The sequence below is a fragment of the Podarcis bocagei genome (assembly GCF_964188305.1).
Source record: "Podarcis bocagei genome assembly, chromosome: 3".
Classification (NCBI taxonomy): Eukaryota; Metazoa; Chordata; class Lepidosauria; order Squamata; family Lacertidae; genus Podarcis; species Podarcis bocagei.
This window is the reverse complement of record NC_138127.1, coordinates 110,144,176-110,168,784: the sequence shown is the minus strand read 5'-3', so window position 1 is coordinate 110,168,784 and position 24,609 is coordinate 110,144,176. Positions and strand designations below refer to the sequence as shown.

Below are 24,609 nucleotides of genomic sequence, written 5' to 3'. Positions count from 1 at the left end.
CTGAAGTTCCCAGCAAACTGTGCTGGAATGTAAACAGACATGTGACATGTAACAGTTCCATGTCTGCAACTAAAGGTGGAATGGAAATTTCCAACAGTGCTTTTCTCTTTGTAAACTTAACAAAGCACAAGATAAAATAAAATTGGGATTAAGAGGTTTTCTCAGGACAAGAGAAGGCGTTTTTGCTGTGTCTCATTGGGGAAGTAGTGGTGGCACTGACCTGCCTTCTGTTGGGAAATGCTCTGGGTGGGGGAGAATAGAAGATCGAGGAACGTCAGTTGTGGAGAAGAGTGAGAAATGTCCTTATTTTTTATCTGGGAAATGTTGGAGTGTTTGCAAACTGCAGGCCTGCCATCCTCTTTGTAATTGTGCTTCTTTTTCTCCCCTTTCCTCTCCTTCCCCCGGAGGCAGAACTCTGACGCGGTCGTGAAAGTGGATGTGGTAAGTGACTGATGTGCCATGCCTGGCTCTGTGGTGACTGTCAGGAACGTGCCCGCCCCCCCCCCCCCAAGAGCACAGCGAAAGAGCCAGCCTCAGAAATTGAGCTGAGCAAGCAAGAGGCTGACTCTGTAGATGGGAGCTGTCTGTCTGAGTTTAGAGAGGACAGTCTGGCCCCCCTCCTTCCCAGGGAACAAGCTGCTAGCTCCCAAGGAGAGGAAGAGTTGGAAGTCGGTCCAAGCGTGGCCAGGCAACCAGCTGATAAGCCAGGGTTGGAGGCTGTGTCTTCTGGGGAAGAGATAGGCAGTGGCGGAGAAAGGTGGAGGTGGTGGGGGAGGGCCTCCCCGGGTGTCATCCCTGAGGGGGTGCCAAAATAGCACACCTTGGGGGGCAGCACTGGCCTGCAGCGCTCCCGAGCCATGGGTCTCTCCTGGGAGTGATGCGGTGGCTCAGGGCCCTGTGCGTGCCCGAAACAGAAGCTTGGGGCTTGTGTCCGTCAGGTGGACTCTGTGGGCAGCTTGCCATGGCACCCCCCTAGGCGGATTGCTGTGGTGCCCCCCTGGCGGATTGCTGCAGGACCCCTTTGGGCGGATTGACGTGACACCCCCCTGGGCAGATCGCCGCGCCATCCCTGTGGGCAGATTGCCGTGCCCCCGTGCATGGATCACCCCACCCCTGCTGCTCTGGCTGCTGGAGCAGCTAGCTATGCCCCTGGAGATAGGCCAGCCATGCAGTCCCCATAGGAGGAGGTTGGAGAGGCTCAGAAATGGAAGGGGAGGAGTAGAAAGCTGGGGTTTTGGCGTTCTTGTTTGGGGCGGGACTGTTGCGAATTCTTCACGGTGCTTTAGCAGAAATGCTCAGAGTTCCAGGTTCTTCACGGCAGTATATTTATTGTGAGCTATTTAGATACAGTGGTGCCTCGCAAGACGAAAAGAATCCGTTCTGTGATTCTCTTCGTCTAGCAGTTTTTTCGTCTTGCGAAGCAAGCCCATTGAAGGATTAGCGGATTAGCGCTATTAGCGCTATTTGCGGCTTTTAGCGGCTTATCTGCTGATCGAATCAGCTGATAAGCGGATTAGCGGCTTAGAAAAAGGGGGGAGGGGGAAAAAAAACAGCAGGAACTCGCAAGACATTGTCGTCTTGCGAAGCAAGCCCATAGGAAATTCGTTTTGCGAAGCACCTCCAAAACGGAAAACTCTTTCGTCTAGCGAGTTTTCCGTCTTGCGAGGCATTCGTCTTGCGGGGCAACACTGTACAAATATCTACAGGCTCTAATATATGAGCAGTTCATACAGTCAAACAGAGTACCTGGCTGCACCTTAAGGCAAATAGGAAGACTCTCTATCTCTCTCTCTGACCACACTCCTCTACACCACCACCTTTACTGCTGGACAGGTTTCCCTTTTAAACTGATGACAGCCAATCAACTGTTAACACATTACTGCTGAGTCTCTCTGACCCCGCACCTCCATAGAAAGTATTGCATCAGCCTGTTGCATCTACTAGCAAACTCAAGCCTGCAGACTTATTATCTCACACAGCATTCTGTGAATCCCAACAGAGTCAGACTGAGCAACTTCTCCTAATGAGAGCAGGCGAGAGGGCCATTCTCTGGATGTGTCTTTCCTTGTGAATAAACTACATAAAACTGACGGGGAGTTGTTGCTGCTTATTGGGCTGCTTGCTTGCCAGAGATCATTATTGTGACGACTGAGCTCTTGCGCATGCCTTTGCTAGCTGTCAGTCCAAGGCCTTTCTCCCCGGGCACCGAGGGCTGAATTAAACCGAGTGCCATGCCACACATTTAAAACACTATGATCCCACCACGGGCATAAGAAAAGCCTGTGGGATCAGGCCAATGCCCCAAATAGTCCAGCATTCTGTTCTCATTTTTAATATTTTGTTTTATTTCAAGATTCAAAGTTACACTTTATCACTCAACGGTTATGATCCTGTTCTGCAATACTAACGACTTCCCGTCCACCCAACTTCAATGCTTATCATCACGATTACATACAATTGTGTTTTGAAACTCCCATCATATCCAGTTTCACCCTTTTAAAGCAGATTTCTTATACGGTGGTACCTTGGTTGCCGAACTTAATCCATTCTGGGAGTCCATTTGACTCCCGAAACCGTTCAAAAAGCAAGACACAGCTTCCGATTGGCTGCAGGAGCTTCCGGCACTCAATCAGAAGCCGTGGAAGCCATGTTGGACGTTCGGCTTCCGAAAAACGTTCGAAAACCAGAACCTCTGACCGCGTCTCTGTCACCCTCCTCTTCCCCATTATTTTGCAGTCGGAAGAAGAGAAGGAGAAGAAGAAGAAAAAGAAGAAGAAAGGGGGTGCAGAGGAGGAGGAGGACGATGAGCCTGACGAGAGCATGCTGGACTGGTGGTCCAAGTATTTTGCTTCCATCGAGACGATGAAGGAGGTGAGTGGTTGGCAGGTGGCGATCAAGAGAAGCTGGTGCAAAATATGGAGCAGGAAGCCACACTGAAGCCTTCTTAGACTTTACCGACTGGTGGGGTCTGCGTTGCTCTCTGGAGGCAGAAAGGAAGTCTAACGACACCAAGGTTGATTCTGAGAAAGAGTTTATTCTGCTCTCCGGATAGCAGAAGGCACTTGCGTGGTCAGTCCACAGCAAGTCCAAAGAAATGAGAAATTTCATGCAGTATATATATTCTCCAGGCACCCTCTTCCCCCTTCCCCAGGAATCCAACCACGTCAGCTCATACACGTAAGTAGACATCCATGACCATAAACAGATGTTCCTGTTCCGGTACTCTTGACCATAAAAGGTTGTTCCTGTTCCTGTTCCTATACTCTTATCTTGGGGAAAGAAGGTCACCAACTCTAAGAGAACTCCTGGCGCCGTTTCCGGGTCTCTTGTCAGACCTAGAATCATAGAATCATAGAGTTGGAAGAGACCACAAGGGCCATCGAGTCCAACCCCCTGCCAAGCAGGAAACACCATCAGAGCACTCCTGACATATGGTTGTCAAGCCTCTGCTTAAAGACCTCCAAAGTAGGAGACTCCACCACACTCCTTGGCAGCAAATTCCACTGTCAAACAGCTCTTACTGTCAGGAAGTTCTTCCTAATGTTTAGGTGGAATCTTCTTTCTTGTAGTTTGGATCCATTGCTCCGTGTCCGCTTCTCTGGAGCAGCAGAAAACAACCTTTCTCCCTCCTCTATGTGACATCCTTTTATATATTTGAACATGGCTATCATATCACCCCTTAACCTCCTCTTCTCCAGGCTAAACATGCCCAGCTCCCTTAGCCGTTCCTCATAAGGCATCGTTTCCAGGCCTTTGACCATTTTGGTTGCCCTCCTCTGGACACGTTCCAGTTTGTCAGTGTCCTTCTTGAACTGTGGTTCAAGGTCTGTGCGTCTGTGGTCAGGATGTAAGATAAGACCCAGATGTGCCATCCCTGTTCCACTCGGAACTGGCAAGGCCATCCATTGCCATCACGGACTGATAAAGGAGAGGGCTTTGAGCACTTGTATATACAGCTGGTTTTCTGTTTATACATTGACTCAAGTGCTCAAGTTAATGCATTTTAGAAATGCTCCCTTGGAGAAGGAAAATGGGGGTTTGGGGTCCCGTTTCAGACTGACTGCACAGAAACCCATTCCTTCAACACAAGAGCCGTTCTCCGATTCTGCAAAACAAAGCTAATTCTAATTCCAGATGAGATATACTTGGCTCTTCCCATATTGTTAGGCCGGCTTGGTCACATGCCACCAAATTCCTCCGGGGCTTCTGTGCAATGAATGCTGCCGGAACACACTTCATTCCAGCACGCATTGCAAGGGGTTGGACTAGATAGCCTTTGGGGTCCCTTCCAACTCTACAGTTCTATAATTCAATGCCCTTCTTGGCTGTGTATTCCAGGGGTCAGAAAACTTTTTCAGCAGGGGGCCGGTCCACTGTCCCTCAGACTTTGTGGGAGGCCAGAGTATATTTTGGAAAATAAAAAAGGAACGAATTCCTGTGCCCCACAAATAACCCAGGGATGCATTTTAAATAAAAGCACACATTCTACTCATGTAAAATCACGTTGATTCCTGGACCGTCCATGGGCCGGATTGAGAAGGCGGTTGGGCCAGATCCGGTCCCCTGGACTTAGTCTGCCTACCCATGGTGTATTCTATCATATGGAAGGGCTGCCTTAGCTGTGATTGCAGCATTCTTTTGTGATGATAAATACTAAATTCCTGAGTCCAGGTCACAGGCTCACCCTATTCATAGCCTAATGTGCCCTTAAGGCAGGATTTGTGAGCACAGAGACAACGGGTGAGGCATTTCCATCCAAACTGCAGAGGAATATTTGAGGTTACTGAAAGAGTCAAAATGGCTTTAGAAATTGTTCTCTTGTACTATTTCAGACACGTGGTTTATATACTTATGTATGTGTTTGCCTTGTACATTTATGAACATAGATGTTATAGCTTATAACATCTACATTGTTGTGTGACCTTCCTTTAACTTCCTTTTTCTAGCTGCTTCGACAGCAGGAGGCGGCTGCGGCCGAAGCGGAGGAGAAGGAGGAGATGGATATGTCTGAGGGTAATTTTTTTGGAAATCTGGAGTTCAAAGAAATGAAAGGGGGATTAGATAGGAGAGTTAATCCCCACCCCCAACAACCTGTAATGTTTGGGGAATTCAAACTACAAGGAAAGCCCCACTTGCTGACAGATCCTACACCTTCCACAGCTGGAGAGCAGGCAGAAATTAACAGGTCAAGCCTTCCTTCTCACTGCAGTTCCAGGAACAGGCAGCCCTTCAACTCTGGGCTGCTTGATCAGCCATGCAGCTGTGAAAACAAGGGCTCTCCTGAAAGGAGTTTCGCTTTCGTTCCATGCAAAACATCTGCAAACTGCTTCAGGTTTAGCAGAGGACCAGTAAACCAGGAGGAGAGCAGGGTTTAATTGCTTTGAGATTTGTTTGGGTTCTTTTTCCCCATCAAGCGGCGCATTATTATTATTATTATTATTATTATTATTATTATTATTATTATTATGTGCCGCCCTTCGTCACAAGTTCTCAGGGCAGTTCACAAAACAATACACAAGATGAAAAACACAAGTCAATAATTAAAACGAAAACAACTAAACAACAACTCCCCCATCCCACAGACCCACGTAAAAGGCTGTAGTATTGGTATTTATTAAATGTGTAAATGTTCCAAAATTATGAAACAGAGAGATTTGCCCTCTCCAAATCTCCCCCCCCCCAAAAAATGAGCTCCTCTCCTAGAGCTGAAACAAAATGCAAGTACCTGAACTTTAGAAACATTGAGAACTGTTGAAAATTAATTCCCCATTTCCACCTTCGAGGAAACTGTTGTGCCATCACATTTTATTTTATTTTAATGCATGTGAAAAGAGTTCAGCGCAGGCCCCTTCCATGGTACCATCTGCAGAGTGTTTGTGCCACCTTCCACTCATTCCTCTCTCTTTCTCTTTGCCAACTGCCCAAAAGCAAAGGTTTGGGCACTTTCTGTCTCCCTCTCTGCATGGTCCCCCCACCTCCCTCAGTTTTCCTGTCATCAACCCATCACTGGCAAAGAGGCGATGAAAGTTGGCAGAATTGGACTTTGGAGCTGGGCATGTCAGATGTCTTGGGGAAGGCTGGGGGGGGGGGCTTCTGTGATCCGACACCGTCTGATGCAGAATCAGAAAGTTCCCTCCTCCTGCCTTGAGGTCCCAAGAAAGTGTCAGGAGGAGCAGAAAGTTGTAAAGGGAACGCAACACAATGTGTACCCCTCTAAACCTCGAAGGAGAGATAGAGAGGTCAGCAAAGAGGTTAAAGGTACAGGGATAGTTCTGGGGGTCCCATACTCTGTTTAGACCCCATGCAGACCCTTTTCCTGCAAGCTGAGTTGCACCCAAACTTCCAAGAGAAACCACGAACACCTCCCTCCCAATGAATCGAAGCATTCTTTCAGGCTTTGGGGAAGCGGTTTCGTCCCTCTCTTTGACCGCGGATGAGCAGAACAAAGCAAAAATAGTCTCTTACCATTGAAAGAGATTTTAATGATCACAGTGGAAGAGCAAAGAGTCCATTATTGGAGCGCAGGTGCTCCCAGTTAAGGTTTACCCCCACTTTCCTCCTGAGTCACTTACTCATCTTGCAACCTGATCTCGCAACCACTGCGCCTTCTGTGCAGCTACCTTATGTAATCTCCGTGACCTTGTACAGATCGGCTGGACACTTTCTGGCGAACCGGAGTCTGTTAACTCTCTCTCTCCCGGTTCTTCTTCTCCTAGCTGTTCACCACCCAGTTCTTCCCAACTGTTGTCTTCTGAACTATGCCCCTCTGCGAACCGCTGTTCCAAATCTATACTGTCCCACTGCCCCCGGGAAGTGTCAGGATCCTGATCGGGACATTAAATAAGTTGGAGTTCTTGTTATTAAATATACCAAGAAAAAAGCACGCCAAGAACTGTGGCCTGTATAAGTTTCAGTAGTGGGAGTGGTCCCTACTCACAAATCAATAGTCAATTGTAACAAAAACTAATCCATTCAAAAGTATGTATTCTGACAAGGATTACAAACTTAAATAGAGATACTCAAACTCATAAGGATATGTATAACACAATAATTTGTTACAGTATTAAAGATAAGAGTTTATGAGTAGAGATAAGTTCATATTAGTCCATAATAAGATTTGACGTGAAGATCTTAGTTTCAATCACTGAGCAGAAGTCAGAAGTCAATTATGGATCAGAAACCAGGACAGGGCCCTGTTTCGATGTATTCACCTTCATCGGCTGGAAGTATCAAACATTACATGAAAATACATTAAAATTCTAAATTATCATAAATCATAAAACAGTATTACGCAGCATTTGGTTCCTTACCTAATTTTTAAGGTGCCGTGTAAGTTTGAAGAATTTGTATAAATATGTCCTGTTATTTTCTACATTTCTCAGAGATAATGCCTGGAAATAACAAATATAATTACATGTGTTGGATCAAATTAAAAACTCTAAAGCAGCATATATACATATGATTCCTCACCTAAGTGTGGGTAGATGAACGTGTATATTGGGCTTTTTTGTGCGTTTGATTTGCGAGTAGGGACCACTCCCACTTTTGAAACTTAACGTATTTTTCGCTCTGTAAGACGCACCAGACCACAAGACGCATCTGGTTTTTGGAGGAGGAAAACAAGAAAAAAAATATTCTGAATCTCAGAAGCCAGAACAGCAAGAGGGATCACTGCGCAGTGAAAGCAGCAATCCCTCTTGCTGTTCTGGCTTCTGGGATAGCTGCACAGCCTGCATTCGCTCCATAAGACGCACACACATTTCCCCTTACTTTTTAGGAGGGAAAAAGTGAGTCTTATAGAGCGAAAAATACGGTATATTGGCCAGAGTTCTTGGTGGGTTTTTTCTAGGATCCTGATTGGGAGCAAGGGGGGCGCTCCCACTATTCCTCACCTGTGCAGCCCTTTTCAGCATGGTACCTGAGACACTAATAGCAAGGGCTGGTGGTCTCCCCCAAGCCTCAGTAGGAAGGGACCCTTTTAGGAACGGCAAAAATTGGTTTGCTAGCGGCTGTCTGTCAGCTTTCATGCACATCACGGCTGCTCCTTCTGTTTCTCCTCTCCCGCCTTTGCTGCACCTGCCCTCCCCATACGCCACCTGCCACTGGTTCCCTTGGGGGGCTCAGAAATCAGACTCGATGACTCTCCCATGAAAGGCTCCAAGGGCCAAGGGAAGACCAAAGAGAAAGTCAAGGCCCCCAAGGAAGACAGGAAGAAGAAGCAGCAACAGGGGCAGCCGCCGACATCCGAGGGTCCCGAGAAGAAGAACAAGCAGAAGATTGATGAGCTTAAGGTGAGCTGTGCCAGATCCCACTTGCATCAGAAGCGTGGATTTATGGGGGGGGGGGGTTAGCTCTGCCCCCTGAGGGCCCCTCCAGACTGGGGTTTTTATTTTTTCCTTTGCAGGTGTATTCTATAACCTAATGCATATTTCAAAAAGTGAAGATCCGGACTCAAACGTTGTTGAGTTTTTTTAAAAGCTATTTTTAAAATGAAAATCTGCAGGTGAAACTCGAAAAATTAGAATAGCGTGGAAAATTCAGTAATTCAGCTTAAAAGGTGAAACTAATACATGACATGCAAAGCGAGATATGTCAAGCCTTTATTTGTTATAATTGTGATATTATATATATGAGTCTATCTCATATATTAGTTTCACCTTTTAAGCTGAATTACTGAAATAAACAAACTCTTCCACGATATTCTAATTTTTCGAGTTTCACCTGTACACTGCCGACATGGGCTGCCGTACGCCCACATTTTCCTGGACATCTCAGCAATTTCCATCCAGACGCTGTTTATGAGGATTATATTCTGGAAATTCGGGATGTATGGTAATCCTAATCTGGAAGAAGAGCAGTGCACAGAAATGCCGTTTACCTTCCCGCCAGAGTGGTACCTATTTATCTACTTGCACTTGGATGTGCTTTTGAACTGCTAGGTTGGCAGGAGCAGGAACCGAGCAACAGGAGCTCACCCCGTGATGGCAGAAGGGGCACCTCTGCTCACCGACTCATTTGTTTTGTGTAAAGAAGGAAGGGGGCTGGGCTGAGCTGGCTGAGTGATGGTGTGAGCTCCCGTTGCTCGGTCCCTGCTCCTGCAAACCTAGCAGTTCGAAAGCACGCCGAAGTGCAAGTAGATAAATAGGTACCGCTCTGGCGGGAAGGTAAACGGCGTTTCCATGCGCTGCTCTGGTTCGCCAGAAGTGGCTTAGTCATGCTGGCCACATGACCCGGAAGCTGTTGTTGGCTATTTGCAGTATAGTAACTCTGCAGAGAGCTTGCTGGGGAGACCATGCATTAAAAAAGGGACTCAAAAATAACTTAAACAAGGTTTTAATTACAAAAACAAAAACTCCACTTACACTAAATACATCAACAAACTAGACCCAACCACCAACCCATCCCCCAGGGTAATGGGAGAGCTAGGTGCTGCTCCTTATATACTACACTGCTTAATCAATACAACTCAGCAGTGTTGAATTGTTTCTTTAAATGTAAAGGTTCATCATTGTTCCACTCCATTTCTGTGTCTTTAAGGGGCCAGAGCAAGGGCCAGAGCAAACTAACAAGACCCAGCTTTACAGCTGTGAAACGTAGCAGGTGCTGCTGAGTTGTATTTGATTAAGGTGTGTCAGCATCTGGGTGTAGTATATAAGGAGCAGCACCTAGCTCTCCCATTACCCTGGGGGATGGGTTGGTGGTTGGGTCTGGTTTGTTGATGTATTTAGTGTAAATGGAGTTTTTGTTTTTCTTATTAAAACCTTCTTTAAGTTATTTTTGAGTCCCTTTTTAATGCATGGTCTCCCCAGCAAGCTCTCTGCAGCGCTACCATACTGCAAAAAGCCAACAAGCAGCACCTGCTATGTTTCACAGCTGTAAAGCTGGGTCTCGTTATTTTGCTCTGGCCCCTTAAAGACATACACATTGGGTGGAACAATGATGAACCTTTACATTTAAAGTAACCATTCAACAGCTGTACGCCGGCTCCCTCAGCTAGTAAAGCGAGATGAGCACCGCAACCCCAGAGTTGGTCACGACTGGACCTAATGGTCAGGGGTCCCTTTACCTACATATATATATATATATAGAGAGAGAGAGAGAGAGAGAGAGAGACCAGGAGCATGTTAGAGATCAACTAAGTTTCTTCTTGGTATCTGAAGAAATGTACATGCACACGAAAACTTATACTAAGAACAAACTTAGTTAGTCTCTAAGGTGCTACTGGACAATATATATATATATATATATATATATTTCAACTGTGTCAGACCAACACGGCTACCTACCTGAATCTTAAATATTGGAATGCTTGAAAACATTGCTCTAAAATTTTGCTTGATTTTATCATTTTTGTAAATTGCTTTGAGGTTTGGGGGCTTCTTTTGCCATCAAGAGGTTATGAAATGGAGAAATACAACAAAGAGCAATTATTATTATTATTACTTCGCATGCTTTGCTGTTGCTTTCCCGGGTTCATTGTCACCTTTTCTCCAGGTGTTCCCCAAAGAGCTGGAGACGGAGTTTGACTACTTTGAGGACTGGCTGCACACTTTCAACCTCTTTCGGGGGAAGATTGGCGACGACGATGACCATGCAGCTGATGAGGATCGCATCGTGGGCAGGTTCAAGGCGAGTTGGGGGGCTGGCATCTGCAACCCCCACACACAGCAGATTCAGAACAGTTTATGGTCCTCTCTTGGGAGATGCGATGCCTCTATACATCTAGAAATGGGGGGTGGTCCTCCCGCCCTCCCTTCACATTGGAAAGGATTTGAAAATACGGATGCCAGAAAACAGGGAATTATGTTCACATGTGGTGGAGGTGTCAATATGTACAATTTTTCTGGCAAAGGGTGTTTAAGAAGATAAAAGAAATCACGGGGTTAAAGCTGACCGAAAGTCCAGAGGTAGCATTATTTTGAATTTATGATGGGGTGGTAGGTTCACAGGCTGTGAAGGACTTGCACACAAATTTATTGACAGCTGCACGAATTATTATAGCTAGGAAGTGGAAGGGGCAAGGTGAATATAAAATAGAAGAATGGTATAAAGAGGTGTGGGATATAGCTATTAACGATAAATTAACACGTGCCATTAAGGTAAGATGGGGAATATGCAGGAGAAATGGTTTTGAGGAGATATGGAAGGTGTTTGTAGAATTTGCCTTGTTAAAATGGAAAGGGGTCAAACCATTGTAAGAGGTGATGAAATTTTGGGAGGTTGGATAGTTACAATGGAATGGTCTCAGTGGTGGGGTGCACATTTTTATTCTTATTCATTTATGATTATTACTTTGTCTGAATGACTGAATAAAAATACACAGAGCTATCTTAAACAAGCTGACAAACCTGGAAGGATAGACATTTTCAATTTTTCTGATTTCAAACCTGCATTTTCCACGTGGAGCTGGGGGTCTGTTATTCCTGGTGCCATTATTCTGGTGCAGCAAAACACGAGAGAGAGAGGTTTTGAGGCCACATGCCACAGGGATTCTTCAGCTGCAATTCCTGCACTGCAGAGGGGTTGGACTAGATGACCCTTACGAGTCCCTCACAATCTCTGAGCCTGTGATTCGGCCGTGCTCCCTTTTTGCTTTTAATGTTTGATGGTTTATTGTGCTTTTAATTCTGTTGGGAGTCGCCCAGAGTGGCTGGGGAAACCCAGCCAGATGGGTGGGGTATAAATAAAAAAATATTATTATTATTGCTTTGCCCAGGCCTGGATTCCCTTTAAACCAGATTAAAACATCTCCTCATCCTCCCCCTTTTTCTTGCAGGGCTCCATGTGCGTCTACAAAGTGCCACTCCCTGATGACATCACCAAAGAGGCGGGGTATGATCCAAATTTCGGCATGTTCCAGGGCATCCCAAGCAACGACCCCATCAACGTGCTGGTCCGGGTCTACGTGGTGAGGGTAAGCAGATGGACACACGGTTTTCTCTTTCCTCTTACAGCCCTTCCAGCTCCAAGCATTTGATTCCATTGAGCTACCCCCAGCCAGGTTCTGTTTGCCTCGCCTCAAAAAGGAGATTGTAGGTGTGGGGAAAGTTCAGAAAAGAGCCGCCCAAATGATCAAGGGGATGGAGCGGCTCCTGTATGAAGAAAGCTTGTGGTGTTTGGGACTTTTTAGTCTAGAGAAAAGGAGAAATTGAAATACTTTATTGTCACTTGTACAACTTGTATACAGTGAGATTACACGAGCACCCCCCACTCAGCTCTCTTAGTCTTAATTCCCCTCGTTTACTGACGCACACCCACCAAACCCAAAAGTCAGTTGCCCTGTTCTTATCTTTTCATTCAGCAACCTAACAGCCCAGGATAGAAGCTATTCTTTACCCTGTTGGTGCGACTAATCAGGCTTCTATATCTTCTGCCTGAGGGACTTCCGGAGGCGGCGCGTTCAGCAATGGCGGTCCTCTTCAGTTGCTGAGGAGGGGCTCCGCGGAAAAGGGTCGTGCGCTGCGGCACAGCGACGACCCACTTAGAGAAACCACGGGTAGAGTGAGCCCGTGGCCGTGGGGTTCGGCGGGCACCAGAAGCGACCTCGGAAACGCAGAAGAGACCCCGTAAGGGGTATCGGAACGTGGAGGGGGTAGCGGTGCTGTGAATCCATCGCTCTTTCCGCGGAAGCAAAGCCGCGCGGCTGCTGCTGATCAGCGCTGACCTTTCTTCCTTGAACAACTGAACTGAAACAACTTACTCGTGAGTAAGAAACCTGAGGCTTTATTTGAACCTAATCTGGCGAAATTTGGCTGAAAGCGGGAGACGCTAAAAAGGAAGTCAGTCTTCCGGCTCTGTTTAAAGTATCGAGCAAAGACTTTTCTAAAGCGGAAGCTTTGAAAGGAGGTTAAAAGAAGTTGGAGTTTCCTTTGCAAATTCGGTTTGGATTGTTTAAAATCTAAAAAAAAGTGATAACAGCTTTACAAGTGGACAAAGACTGTGGCTCCTCTTTCTATTTTTTTTTGTGGATTACAAAGTTACGAAGCCTGGCTCCCGGGCTGCCTGGATACAAGTAACATCGGACTGCGGTAACTGTATATAAATATAAAGTTATATTGGGCTACTTTGTAGTGGCAAAAAAAGAGGAACTGTTGCATGCACCTTTGCCAAGAATCTTTATTCTCTGCAGTTAAAACTGAATGTGGAGGGTTCCCCCCTCTGTTTTGGATTTTATTTGGCTCTTTTTTTGGGAACTTAATAGTAGGAATTTTCCATCCTTCCTTCCTTCCTAACTTTTTTGGGAGCTCCCCCTACTGGATTGCAGAACTATTAGTCTCTGAGAACTGCTGGTTGACTTGGAACTTTTTATATCTGGATGTTTACTATCTTTTGGATTGTTTCCCATGGGATTTACAATTTGACCTTGACTCAGGGACAGCTGTGGAATGAGTGGCGCAGCAAAAACAAGGGCTGGAAAGAAAGCAAAACAAACTGAACTTTTGCAAACAACTTTGCCTGTGCAGCTACGTAGATCGTCTGTTCCAATTGTGACAGGTCTGCAAGAAGGACAATCTATACAGCCACCTCTTGGGGAGATGGCTGCTGGAGGGTTAGATCCTGTCTCCAAAGAAATATTGGACCAACTGGCAGCATTGAATAAGAAAGCTGATGAACAAGCAGCTAGATTTGATGAACAAGCTGCTAAATTTGACCAGGTGACAGCTTCAATCAATAAATTGACAGACCAAGTCACGAAGAATACACAGGCAATAGGCAATATTGAAAAGACTACAACAGAAAACAGAAAACTAGTCGAGGAAGTCAATACAAAAGCAGACGAAAATAAAAAGAAGATAGAGGAATTAAGAGGGGAGGTAAGACCACTGAGTAGACAGGTTACTGAACAGCAAGTGTACCTGTCCCTGGCAGAACTGAAAAACAGGGAAAGCAATCTGAGGCTTAGAAATATCCCAGAACTAGAAAAAGAGGACTTGATTAGCTTCCTGACAACAGAAATATCCAAGTTCTGGGGATTGGCAGAAGAGAAGGACTTTAAAATTGTCACCGCTTTCAGACTAGGAAGAGTGGTCAAGAAGGATAAACCAAGAGACTGCCTGATCATTTTGAGATCTAAGCAAGAAAAGGATAACATACTCGGCCTGCACTTTAAAAATTCATTGGTGATACAGGGAAAGACGGCAGAAATCTTCAGAGACATACCAAAACAACTACTGGACTTAAGAGCTACATATAAAGACCTAGCAAGCTTATTGAGAAACAACACAATCCCTTATAGGTGGGAATTCCCTCAAGGACTATCCTTTACCTTGAAAGGAAGGAAGGTAAGAATTAGAACAGCAGAAGAGCAAGAAAAGTTCCTAAACGACCACGGGGAGGACCTTCGGAAAGGAGTAGCAGGAGCCTGGCCACCTCCTTCGTTTGGCCTCAACCCGGTTCCACCTCCAGATAAAGAAGACAAAGGAGACACTCCTACTGGTGAATAAATTGATCCAGGATGTCTCTGCAGCTTCTTAGTTGGAATATTCATGGTGCAAACTCTCCCGAGAAAAGGAAAAAAATCTTTCATATATTGAGAAAAGAACAATTGGACGTCATTTGCCTTCAAGAAACACATGTGACTAGGCTCCACAGGAGAGTGCTAATCAATAAGAGACTAGGCCAAGAATTTATTTCATCAGACAAGGTTAAAAAAAGAGGAGTAGTGATCTATGCAAAGGAGAGCCTAGCACCAAAATTGGTGTTTAAAGATGAACAAGGAAGAATTTTGGCGATTGAAATACAATCACAAGGAGAAAATTTTTTGATAGTTGGAATATATGCACCAAACGATGGGAAATCGGAATTCTATAAGAGGCTGCATGAGATAATGCTGGACCACATTGACTATACCAACATCATTTTGATGGGAGATATGAATGGGGTAGTCTCCACTTACATGGATAAGTCACAAAACCAAAATTTGAACAAAGATGGCAGACTCCCAAAGACTTTTTTTGAACTGACAGACAATATGGACTTGATTGATATTTGGAGGACAAAGAACCCTCTAGGTAAGGAGGGAACATTCTTTTCTGAGGCCCACCTATCTTGGACAAGAATCGACCAAATCTGGATATCTAGAGGACTGGCACCTAAGACAAGAAAAATAGAGATCTGCCCTAAAACTTGCTCCGACCATAACGCTTTGAAAATGGACTTGAGACTCACACCAGCTGGATCCTTCAGATGGAGAATGAATGACCACTTGTTTAGAGATCAGGAGATCCTGAAGAAGGCCCAAAAAACGTTGAAAGACTATTTTGAAATAAATTTGAATACTTCGGTGGAAAAGAAAATAATCTGGGACGCGAGTAAAGCTGTTATGAGAGGGTTCCTGATACAACAGAACACCATCAAGAAAAAAACTATGGAATGGTAAAAAGGACAAGATTCTGGACAAAATAAGAGATGGAGAGAAAAAGCTGAGACTAAATCCAAAATCAAAAGAAGTTTTAAGAGAAATAAAATTCTACCAAACACAATATACGAAATTGATAAACCAAGAAATTGAATGGAAAATTAAACAGATGAAACAAAGATCATTTGAATCGGCAAACAAATGTGGGAAGCTGCTGGCATGGCAGCTGAAAAAGAGACAAAAATTGAACTTTGTTACCAATCTGGAGGTCGAAGGTGAATGTATTCAGAAACCAGAAGAAATTAGAAAGTGTTTCCAGAGATATTTTAAAAAACTCTATACCCAAGGACCCCAAGCAGAGATTGAAATAAATAATTTCTTAAAAAGTCATGGCCTTCAAAAGCTAACACAAGACAAACAAACAGCCCTGAACTATAAAATAACACAACAGGAAATTGAAAGTGCCATTCAGAACATGCAAACAGGCAAATCCCCAGGCCCAGACGGACTTACCTCCAAATACTATAAGATACTGAAGGAATATTTGATACAGCCACTAATGGAGGTATGTAATCAGATTTTGGAAGGGAAGGGGGCACCAGAATCGTGGAAAGAGGCATTCATCACCCTGATACCAAAATTGGAATCTGAAAAGACTCAACTTAAGAATTATCGTCCCATCTCACTCCTAAATGTGGATTACAAAATTTTTGCTGATATTTTAGCAAACAGACTGAAAAAAGTTTTGAATGAAGTAATTCATAAGGACCAAGCAGGCTTTCTCCCGGGTAGACATTTGTCTGATAACACTAGGAATATTATTGATGTTTTGGAGTTACTACAGACAAATATGAATACGAAAGCAGCTTTGATTTTTATAGACGCGGAGAAGGCCTTTGACAACATATCTTGGAAATTTATGAAGAAAAATTTGGAAGGGATGGGAGTGGGAAGGGCGTTTCAAAATGGTATCGAAGCAATTTATTCAGAACAAAAGGCTAAATTGATAGTAAACAGTGTGGTGACAGAGGAATTTAAAATTGAAAAAGGGACACGACAGGGGTGCCCCCTATCACCCTTGTTATTTATTTCTGTCCTGGAGGTGTTGCTGAATCTGATTAGGAGGGACCAGCTGGTGGAAGGAATACAGGTCGGAGAAAAACAATATAAACTGAAGGCCTTTGCAGATGATTTGGTTTTGACATTACAGGAGCCAGAAACCAGCACAAAAAGAGCTTTAGAACTAATTTCTGAGTTTGGTCGGGTGGCGGGATTCAAGTTGAACAAACAAAAAACCAAGGTTCTGGCAAAAAACTTGACACCTTCAGAAATAGATGGGTTCCAGAAGGAAACAGAATTAAATGTGGTTACAAAAGTGAAATACCTGGGGGTTAACCTGACTGGGAGAAATTTGAATTTATTTAAGGATAATTATGAAAAATGCTGGTCGGAAATCAAAAAGGACTTAGAAACTTGGTCAAGATTGAAACTTTTCTTGTCGGGAAGAATTGCAGCAGTTAAGATGAATGTATTGCCAAGAATGTTGTTTTTGTTTCAAACCCTCCAGATCGTGGACAGAGTGGAATGTTTTGGAAAGTGGCAGAGGGATATTGCGAAGTTTGTCTGGCAGGGCAAAAAGCCCCGAATAAAATTTAAGATATTAACAGATGCAAAGGAAAGAGGGGGGTTTGCCCTGCCGGACTTAAGATTGTATTATGAAGCTGCATCCTTCTGCTGGATGAAGGACTGGTTTTTGTTAGAAAACACTGATGTCCTAGATCTGGAAGGGCATAGTAATGCTTTTGGGTGGCATGCATATTTGTGGTACGACAAGGTAAAGCTTCACAAACTGTTTAAAAACCATATTGTCAGGAAAGCTCTATTCATTGTCTGGACTAAATATAAGGACTTACTTGAAAGTAAGACTCCGAGGTGGTTATCACCGATGGAGGCTAAGGCTATAAAACTACGGAACATGGAGAGTGGCTGGGTAAAATACTGTGAGATAATAGAAAGAGATGGTGATACCTGGAGGTTGCAGAGTTTTGAAAAATTGAAAGGAAAGGTGCGAGACTGGTTTCATTATGCCCAAATTTTAGAGATTTTTAAAAAAGATAAAAAAATTGGTTTCCAGGTGGAAAAATCAAAATTAGAGACAGAACTACTTGAACCTAAGACGAAAGTGCTTTCAAGAATGTATAACTTGCTGCTTAAATGGAACACTCAAGATGAGACAGTTAAATCAGCTATGATAAAATGGGCACAAGACATTGGGTACAACATTATGTCAGAAGACTGGGAAAGGTTGTGGACCACCGGTATGAAATTCACGGCATGTAGTGCCTTAAAAGAAAACATTATGAAAATGGTATACAGGTGGTACATGACCCCAGTCAAACTTGCAAAGATATATCATCTGTCTGATAATAAATGTTGGAAATGTAAGGAGGCTGAAGGAACATTCTTTCACCTCTGGTGGACATGCCCGAGGGTGAAGGCTTTTTGGGAAATGATTTACAATGAGCTGAAAAAGGTGTTTAAGTATACCTTTCATAAGAAACCAGAGGCCTTCCTCCTGGGCATTGTGGACCAGAGAGTGTCAAAGAAAGATAGAACCTTCTTTTTATATGCAACTACAGCAGCAAGAATTCTTATAGCCAAATACTGGAAGGCACAGGAGTTACCCACGCTGGAAGAATGGCATTCGCAGCTGATGGACTACATGGAACTAGCCGAAATGACAGGCAGAATCCGAGAACTGGGAGAAGAGGCAGTGGAAGAGGACTGGAAAAAATTTAAGGACTATTTACAAAAACACTATAAGTTACATGAATGTTGAGAATTTGCTAAGCTTTTGGGAAAAACATGCTTCAGTAATGAGATTGGTAAATGATGGAAACTAAGTTATGATTTAGAAAAGTATAAATTGCAGACTATATAATTAAATGAAAACACAAAAACATTTGAATTAAGGTATTAATTTGCTGTTTATTTTTATTGTAAAGAAAGCAGGGGATGGAGGACGTGGGGAAGTCCGGTTGATCATGAAAATTGATTTGAAAAAGTGAATTTTCTTCTATAATTTCTTCTTTTCTTTGTAAAACCGCTTTTGTTGTGTTACTGACGATGTATTCTGACCTTGGAAAAAAAAAGCAATAAAAAATTATTATAAAATATATATATATATCTTCTGCCTGAGGGCAGGAGATCAAGAAAGTGCCGGCCAGGGTGTGAATCATCCCTGAGAAGTTTCCTCGACGTTCTTCTGCTATTTCATCCAGCGGATTCACGGGACAGCCCATAATATCTTGTGCTGTATTCACCACCCTCTGTAGGCACTTCCTATCAGATGATGTCAAACCAGCATACCACACCGTGATGCACTAGGAAAGGACACTTTCCATAGTGGACCGGTAGAAGGAGATCATCAGATGTTGATGATCAGAGGCATGGTAGAAGTTTACAGAATTGGAGGGAGACACGTTGGAGGGAGACACGTTTCTCTCTCTCTCGCTCATAAGACTAGAACTTGTGGCCATCCTGCACGTATTCCATTAGTTTAAGTTGTTCTTCTTTGGTTGGGACCTCGTTTGTTTTCCGTTTTTGGGCTAGCCAAACATGGGCTGGAGTAGTCGCATACATAAATGGAATAAGAGAACGAGAAGAATATATGTTTAAAGAAGACTGGAAAATGCTTACTGATTGCATGGGTGAAAATTGTGCGCATTTAAAAATACTGGTAGTATTAGGATAAATTCAACAGTGTAAATAAGTTTTGATGGTGTAACCTATCTATCCTTTCAACATTGTCCCCTGGAAACGCATGGTTTCTTGACCAGCCTTTCAGATAAAGGAAATTCCCGAACTTTGGAATGCCAAAAAGAAATGTTCGCTCCCTTTAGCTCTTTCCATAAATGAGCAGCGAACAGAAAATGAACTATTATCTCTTTGTCTTGATTTATGTATAAGCTAAACAAGCTCTAGCTTAGGGCCCCACTCTCTTGGGGACCCCCCAAAAAATTAAAGGAAAAAACCCCTGGATGTACATTTCCAAAATATAAGATAAAAAATAAATAAAATAAAACCTACATACAGCAACAGTGTTTTGTGTTGTGGAGGCTCCTATGATGTAAGTCATGGGCCCCACCTGCTAGCCTGCTCCCTAAAATATCACTGGTTTGCTCATTTCTATATATAGGGTGCCGACATTCTGCATGGACTGTTTGCATGGAAACATGCGCAAATGGTTTTAGAGAGCTATTAGGTCCATAAATTACCATATAGCATATATTCCACACACCAAAAAGTGACAATTTCTTGTTGACAAAGGACAGCTGGACATATAAAGGGCCCCATTACCTTCAGGAGCTTAGGGCCTCATCAAACCTCAATCTGGCCCTGTATGTACCTTAAGGTCAGCTTGTGCTGGGCCCAGGGGTAACCCATGAAACGCGGTCCAGGACCAGTCCAGAGTCCCAAAGTTCCGCTGGGAGTCAGTCCGACAGGCCAAGGCAGGACACGAGACAGGAAACCAGGCAAGGACAGGTGCAGGATCAGGCAAACATCAGCATTGCTCCTGCAACCTGGGGCGGGGTCCAACAGCCTTTTATCTTTGTCGGGGTAACGGCCGGTCCTGATCCCCCAGCAACTCACCTCTCTGTTTTGCCCAAAGGCGAGCACTCCTCCTGCGAGTACTCAGGTCTTTCCTTCTCTCAGACCTGAGTCTCTGCAGCTCGGGAGACGTCGGTGGGTTACTAGACCCAGAGGCCACCTCAGCCTCCCCTGACCCAACCGGTAGTGGAGCAGCTGTAAGTGATGGCCCAGCTGGAGGCAACGAGGTCATCCATGCATCTGGAGCCAGGGCAGGATCAGGCCCCTGACTCGGCCCAGCTGGTGCTTGTTGCAGAGGTACCTGTACAGACTGGGACTCTTCAGAATCAGGCCCCAGACTCCGTTCAGATGCTGCCTGAGGCAAAAGATCCTGTGCGGACTGAGACTCCTCCGGTTCTGAGTCTGAGCCCGAGTCCCAGGCCATCACAAGCCTCTTCAAAGATAGGTAGCAGGCGAGTTGGAGAGAAGGGACCCCTTTTTGTTAATGTGGGACTTTAGGGTTTCATCCTGCAATGAGCCTTGGCTTCTCTTCCAGGCCACTGATCTGCATCCCGCCGACATCAACGGCAAAGCTGACCCGTACGTCGTCATCAAGTTGGGGAAGACGGACATCAAGGACAAGGAGAACTACATTTCCAAACAGCTGAACCCCATTTTTGGAAAGTAAGGGGTCCCTGCGCTGAGCCAGGCAGCGGTTTTGCACAGCACTGACTTGGTTGGGTTTTCTTTTGCTGCCGGGCCAGCAGAAAACAAGCTCGTTCCATCTTCCACCTGGCAGCCCTTTCGCCCAGAAGGTGGAGCAAGATTGCTTTCTGCTGCTCTAGAGGCAAGGACCCCCCAAAATGTATTCCAAGGACAAGGAAGGAGATCCTGAGAATATATCAGGAAGGACTTTCTGGGGGTAGGGATTCATTCAATGGTGGAACAGATTCTCTCTGGTGGTGGTGGGCTTTCCTCCAATGAAGGTTTTTAAAGAGTTTGGATCAGGGATTCTTCAGCTGAAATTCTTGCACTGCAGGGGGTTAGGCTAGATGACCACTGAGGGCTCTTCCAGCTCTACAATTCTCTGACTGTGCCTTGGCCTAGTAGACCTGAAGGAGCGTATACCGTATTTTTCGCTCTATAACACGCACCCGACCATAACATGCACGTAGTTTTTAGAGGAGGAAAATCCGTAGGCATGCCACCCATAGGCATTCCCTCCATAACACGCACAGACATTTCCCCTTACTTTCTAGGAGGAAAAAAGTGAGTGTTATGGTGCAAAAAATACGGTATTCCAAGGACAAGGAAGGAGATCCTAACAAAATATCAGGAAGGACTTTCTGAGGGTAGGATCCATTCAACGGTGGAACAGATTCTCTCTGGTGGTGGTGGGCTTTCCTTCACTGAAGGTTTTTAAAGAGAGTTTGGATGGCCGTCGGTCAGGGATTCTTCAGCTGAAATTCCTGCACTGCAGGGGGGTTAGACTAGATGATCACTGAGGGCTCTTCCAGCTCTACAATTCTCTGACTGTGCCTTGGCCTAGTAGACCTGAAGGAGCGTCTCCACCCCCATCGTTCTGCCCGTACACTGAGGTCCAGCACTGAGGGCCTTCTGGCGGTTCCCTCGCTGCGAGAAGCCAAGTTACAGGGAACCAGGCAGAGGGCCTTCTTGGTGGTGGCACCCGCCCTGTGGAATGCCCTCCCATCAGATGTCAAAGAGAACAACAACTACCAGACTTTTAGAAGACATCTGAAGGCAGCCCTGTTTTGGGAAGCTTTTAATGCTTAATAGGTTTTGTATTTTAATATTCTGTTGGAAGCCGCGCAGAGTGGCTGGGGAAACCTAGCCAGATGGGTGGGGTATAAATAACAATTATTATTATTATTCATATGGAAGCTCAGATGGACACCCGACCTGCCAGGAGGCAGACTCAGAGAGGAGGACATTTACAGGCACTTGTGAGGCAGCAAAATTCCATTGGTACTGGAATGCATTAATGGGGGTGGAGAACTGGGGTTTTCCAAACCAGGCATTGTACACCTTAGGTTAGCCTTCCTCAATCTCAGGTCCCCAGGCATGGTTGGACTACATCTCCCATCATCCCTATCTAGCAGGACCTGTGGTGAGGGATGCTGGGAGTTGTAGTCATTCAGCCCGGACACTGAGGTCCCGTTCCGACGGCCTTCTGGTGGTTCCCTTATTGCAAGAAGTGAGGTTACAGGAAACCAGGCAGAGGGCCTTCTTGGTAGTGGCACCTGCCCTGTGGAATGCCCTCTTGTCAGATAAAAGGAAAGTAAACAACTATCTGACTTTGAGAAGACATCTGAAGTCAGCCCTGTTTGGGGAAGTTAATAATAATAATAATAATAATAATAATAATAATAATAATAATAATAATAATAATAATAATTTATGCCCCGCCCATCTGGCTGAGTTTCCCCAGCCACTCTGGCCAGCTTTCAATCAAGTATTAAAAACAATACAGCATTAAATATTAAAAACTTCCCTAAACATGTTTGATGTTTATATTGTTTATAATGTTTGATGTTTTATAGTGTTTTTAATATTCTGTTGGGAGCTGCCCAGAGTGGCTAGGGAAATCCAAGCAGATGGGCGGGATATAAATTATTATTATTATTATTATTATTATTATTATTATTATTATTATTATTATTGACATCTAGGGACCCAAGGCTAAGAAAAGCCTGTCTTAGATTAATCCTGACCCAAACTGGGACCACCCAGATAGTTGGTTAGCTTATTTTTGCACCCATCTAATAATTCCACGTATCCCAGCAACAATTGCTTTGAAAAAGTTTCTCCATCCCTGAGGGCTGTCCTCCTCCTCGCTTGCCACTTCCCATTCCTTACCAATTTACCCCGTGATTCCAGATGGTTGTCTCTCCCCCTCCAGGTCGTTTGACATCGAGGCCACTTTTCCCATGGAGTCCATGTTGACAGTGGCCATTTACGACTGGGATCTGGTGGGATCCGATGATCTGATTGGCGAGACCAAGATCGACCTGGAGAACCGATACTACAGCAAGCACAGGGCGACCTGTGGGATCACACAGAACTACTCCATGTAAGCATCCTGGATCCCTGCAGCTGAATTTTGTAGCTCTGAGGGAGGCCCTGCAAGAAGCAGAGTTTGCCAGAGAAGTCAACTCTTCATTCAAAGAAGCCTCATTCAAATAAAGCACTGGACTCTTAATTCAGAATTTTATTATTACGGTCACAGACCAGTTCCGGGTCACTTACAATATCAGGAAAATCATAAAACACAACAGGGATACATTGAATTGCAATTGGGTATAACAGAGACAATACAGATATAGAGGCAGTTAAAATCTTGATCACTAAAATAAAACCTAAAATTGTCATTTAAAACCTTAATCATTTTGGTAGCACAGCTTGTTCCCTAGGTTTTATGGCAGTGGCACAGAATTTGGCCACCCTTAGTGTGATCTCTAGATCCTTGTCATCTACCAGGAGATTTAGACATTGGAGTTCGGACCCATTTGGAGATTTTTGTATAACAGGAGTGATAAATACCGAGCGTAGATCCCCGTAGAAACGGCAGCGTAACAAGACATGAGAGACAGTTTCTTCCTCCATCAAGCCGCAGGGGCAGACTCGTTCCATGTATGGTTTACCTTCGAATCTGCCCTGCAATAAGGCAGATGGCAGCACGTTGAATCTAGCGAGGGTAAATGCCCGTCTGTATTTGGGTATTTGTAATTTTGACAAATAATTTGCTGGGGTAAATCCTCCCCCGTTATCTTTTATTGCTGGGTGTTTATTCATCTCGCTCACATGGCATTGCAGTTCCACATCCCAAATTTCAAGGCTGTGGGTTCAAGCCCCAGGTTGGGCAAAAGATTCCCGCATTGCAGGGGGCTGGACTAGAGGACCCTTGCGGTCCCTTCCACAACGCTTTGATTCTGTGAACTCAGCAACACTTCCTATTAAGTCTTACCCATATAGTGGTACCTTGGGTTACAGATGCTTCAGGTTACAGATGCTTCAGGTTACAGACTCTGCTAACTCAGAAATAGTACCTCGGGTTAAGAACTTTGGTTTGTTTTTTTTAAAAAAAATGTTTATTAAAGTTTCAACATATTACAAAAATAAGGAAAAAAAGAAAGAAGAAATAAAAAATAAAAATACAAGATAAAAACAATTAAAAAACAGATTAGTCTTTCCATGTCTTATCTTTAATTTGCTTGTTTCCCCGACCTTCTCACACCTCCCTTTTTGTATTCCAGTTCAAATTAGTTAGTTCAGCAAATCCTTTCCCTCTTCGATTTTATCTTAATCTCTTATCTTAAAATATAATAACTTTAAATTATCATCTGTTAACAATCCATTTTTACATATTCCTTTTAACATTACTGCTAAAAACCACTTAACCTCAATCCAACATCATTCTAACATTCATTAATTTTGCAGTTACAGATAGGTAGCCGTGTTGGTCTGCCATAGTCATAATTTTGCAGTATTTCTGTAAATAGTCTTTAAATTTCTTCCAATCGTCTTCCACCGACTCTTCTCCCTGGTCTCGGATTCTGCCAGTCATTTCCGCCAATTCCATGTAGTCCATCACCTTCATCTGCCATTCTTCCAGAGTGGGTAAATCTTGTGTCTTCCAATAC

At 44.3% G+C, this 24,609-nt stretch overlaps 1 protein-coding gene across 17 annotated transcripts in view; it reads left to right on the top strand.

Annotated features, from left to right (window-relative positions):
* OTOF (otoferlin) overlaps positions 1 to 24,609 on the top strand; it is a 218,315-nt gene that overhangs the window by 172,157 nt on the left and 21,549 nt on the right. For 10 of the 17 annotated variants that reach the window (XM_081188324.1, XM_081188311.1, XM_081188320.1 and 7 more), the window contains 8 exons: positions 412 to 441; positions 2,737 to 2,871; positions 4,947 to 5,013; positions 8,125 to 8,291; positions 10,495 to 10,629; positions 11,777 to 11,914; positions 20,505 to 20,632; positions 22,869 to 23,039. In XM_081188324.1, the coding sequence (XP_081044450.1) occupies positions 412 to 441; positions 2,737 to 2,871; positions 4,947 to 5,013; positions 8,125 to 8,291; positions 10,495 to 10,629; positions 11,777 to 11,914; positions 20,505 to 20,632; positions 22,869 to 23,039 (971 nt within the window). The remainder of the gene's footprint in view (positions 1 to 411; positions 442 to 2,736; positions 2,872 to 4,946; positions 5,014 to 8,124; positions 8,292 to 10,494; positions 10,630 to 11,776; positions 11,915 to 20,504; positions 20,633 to 22,868; positions 23,040 to 24,609) is intronic. The other 7 variants (XM_081188315.1, XM_081188322.1, XM_081188312.1 and 4 more) reach the window with 1 other exon arrangement.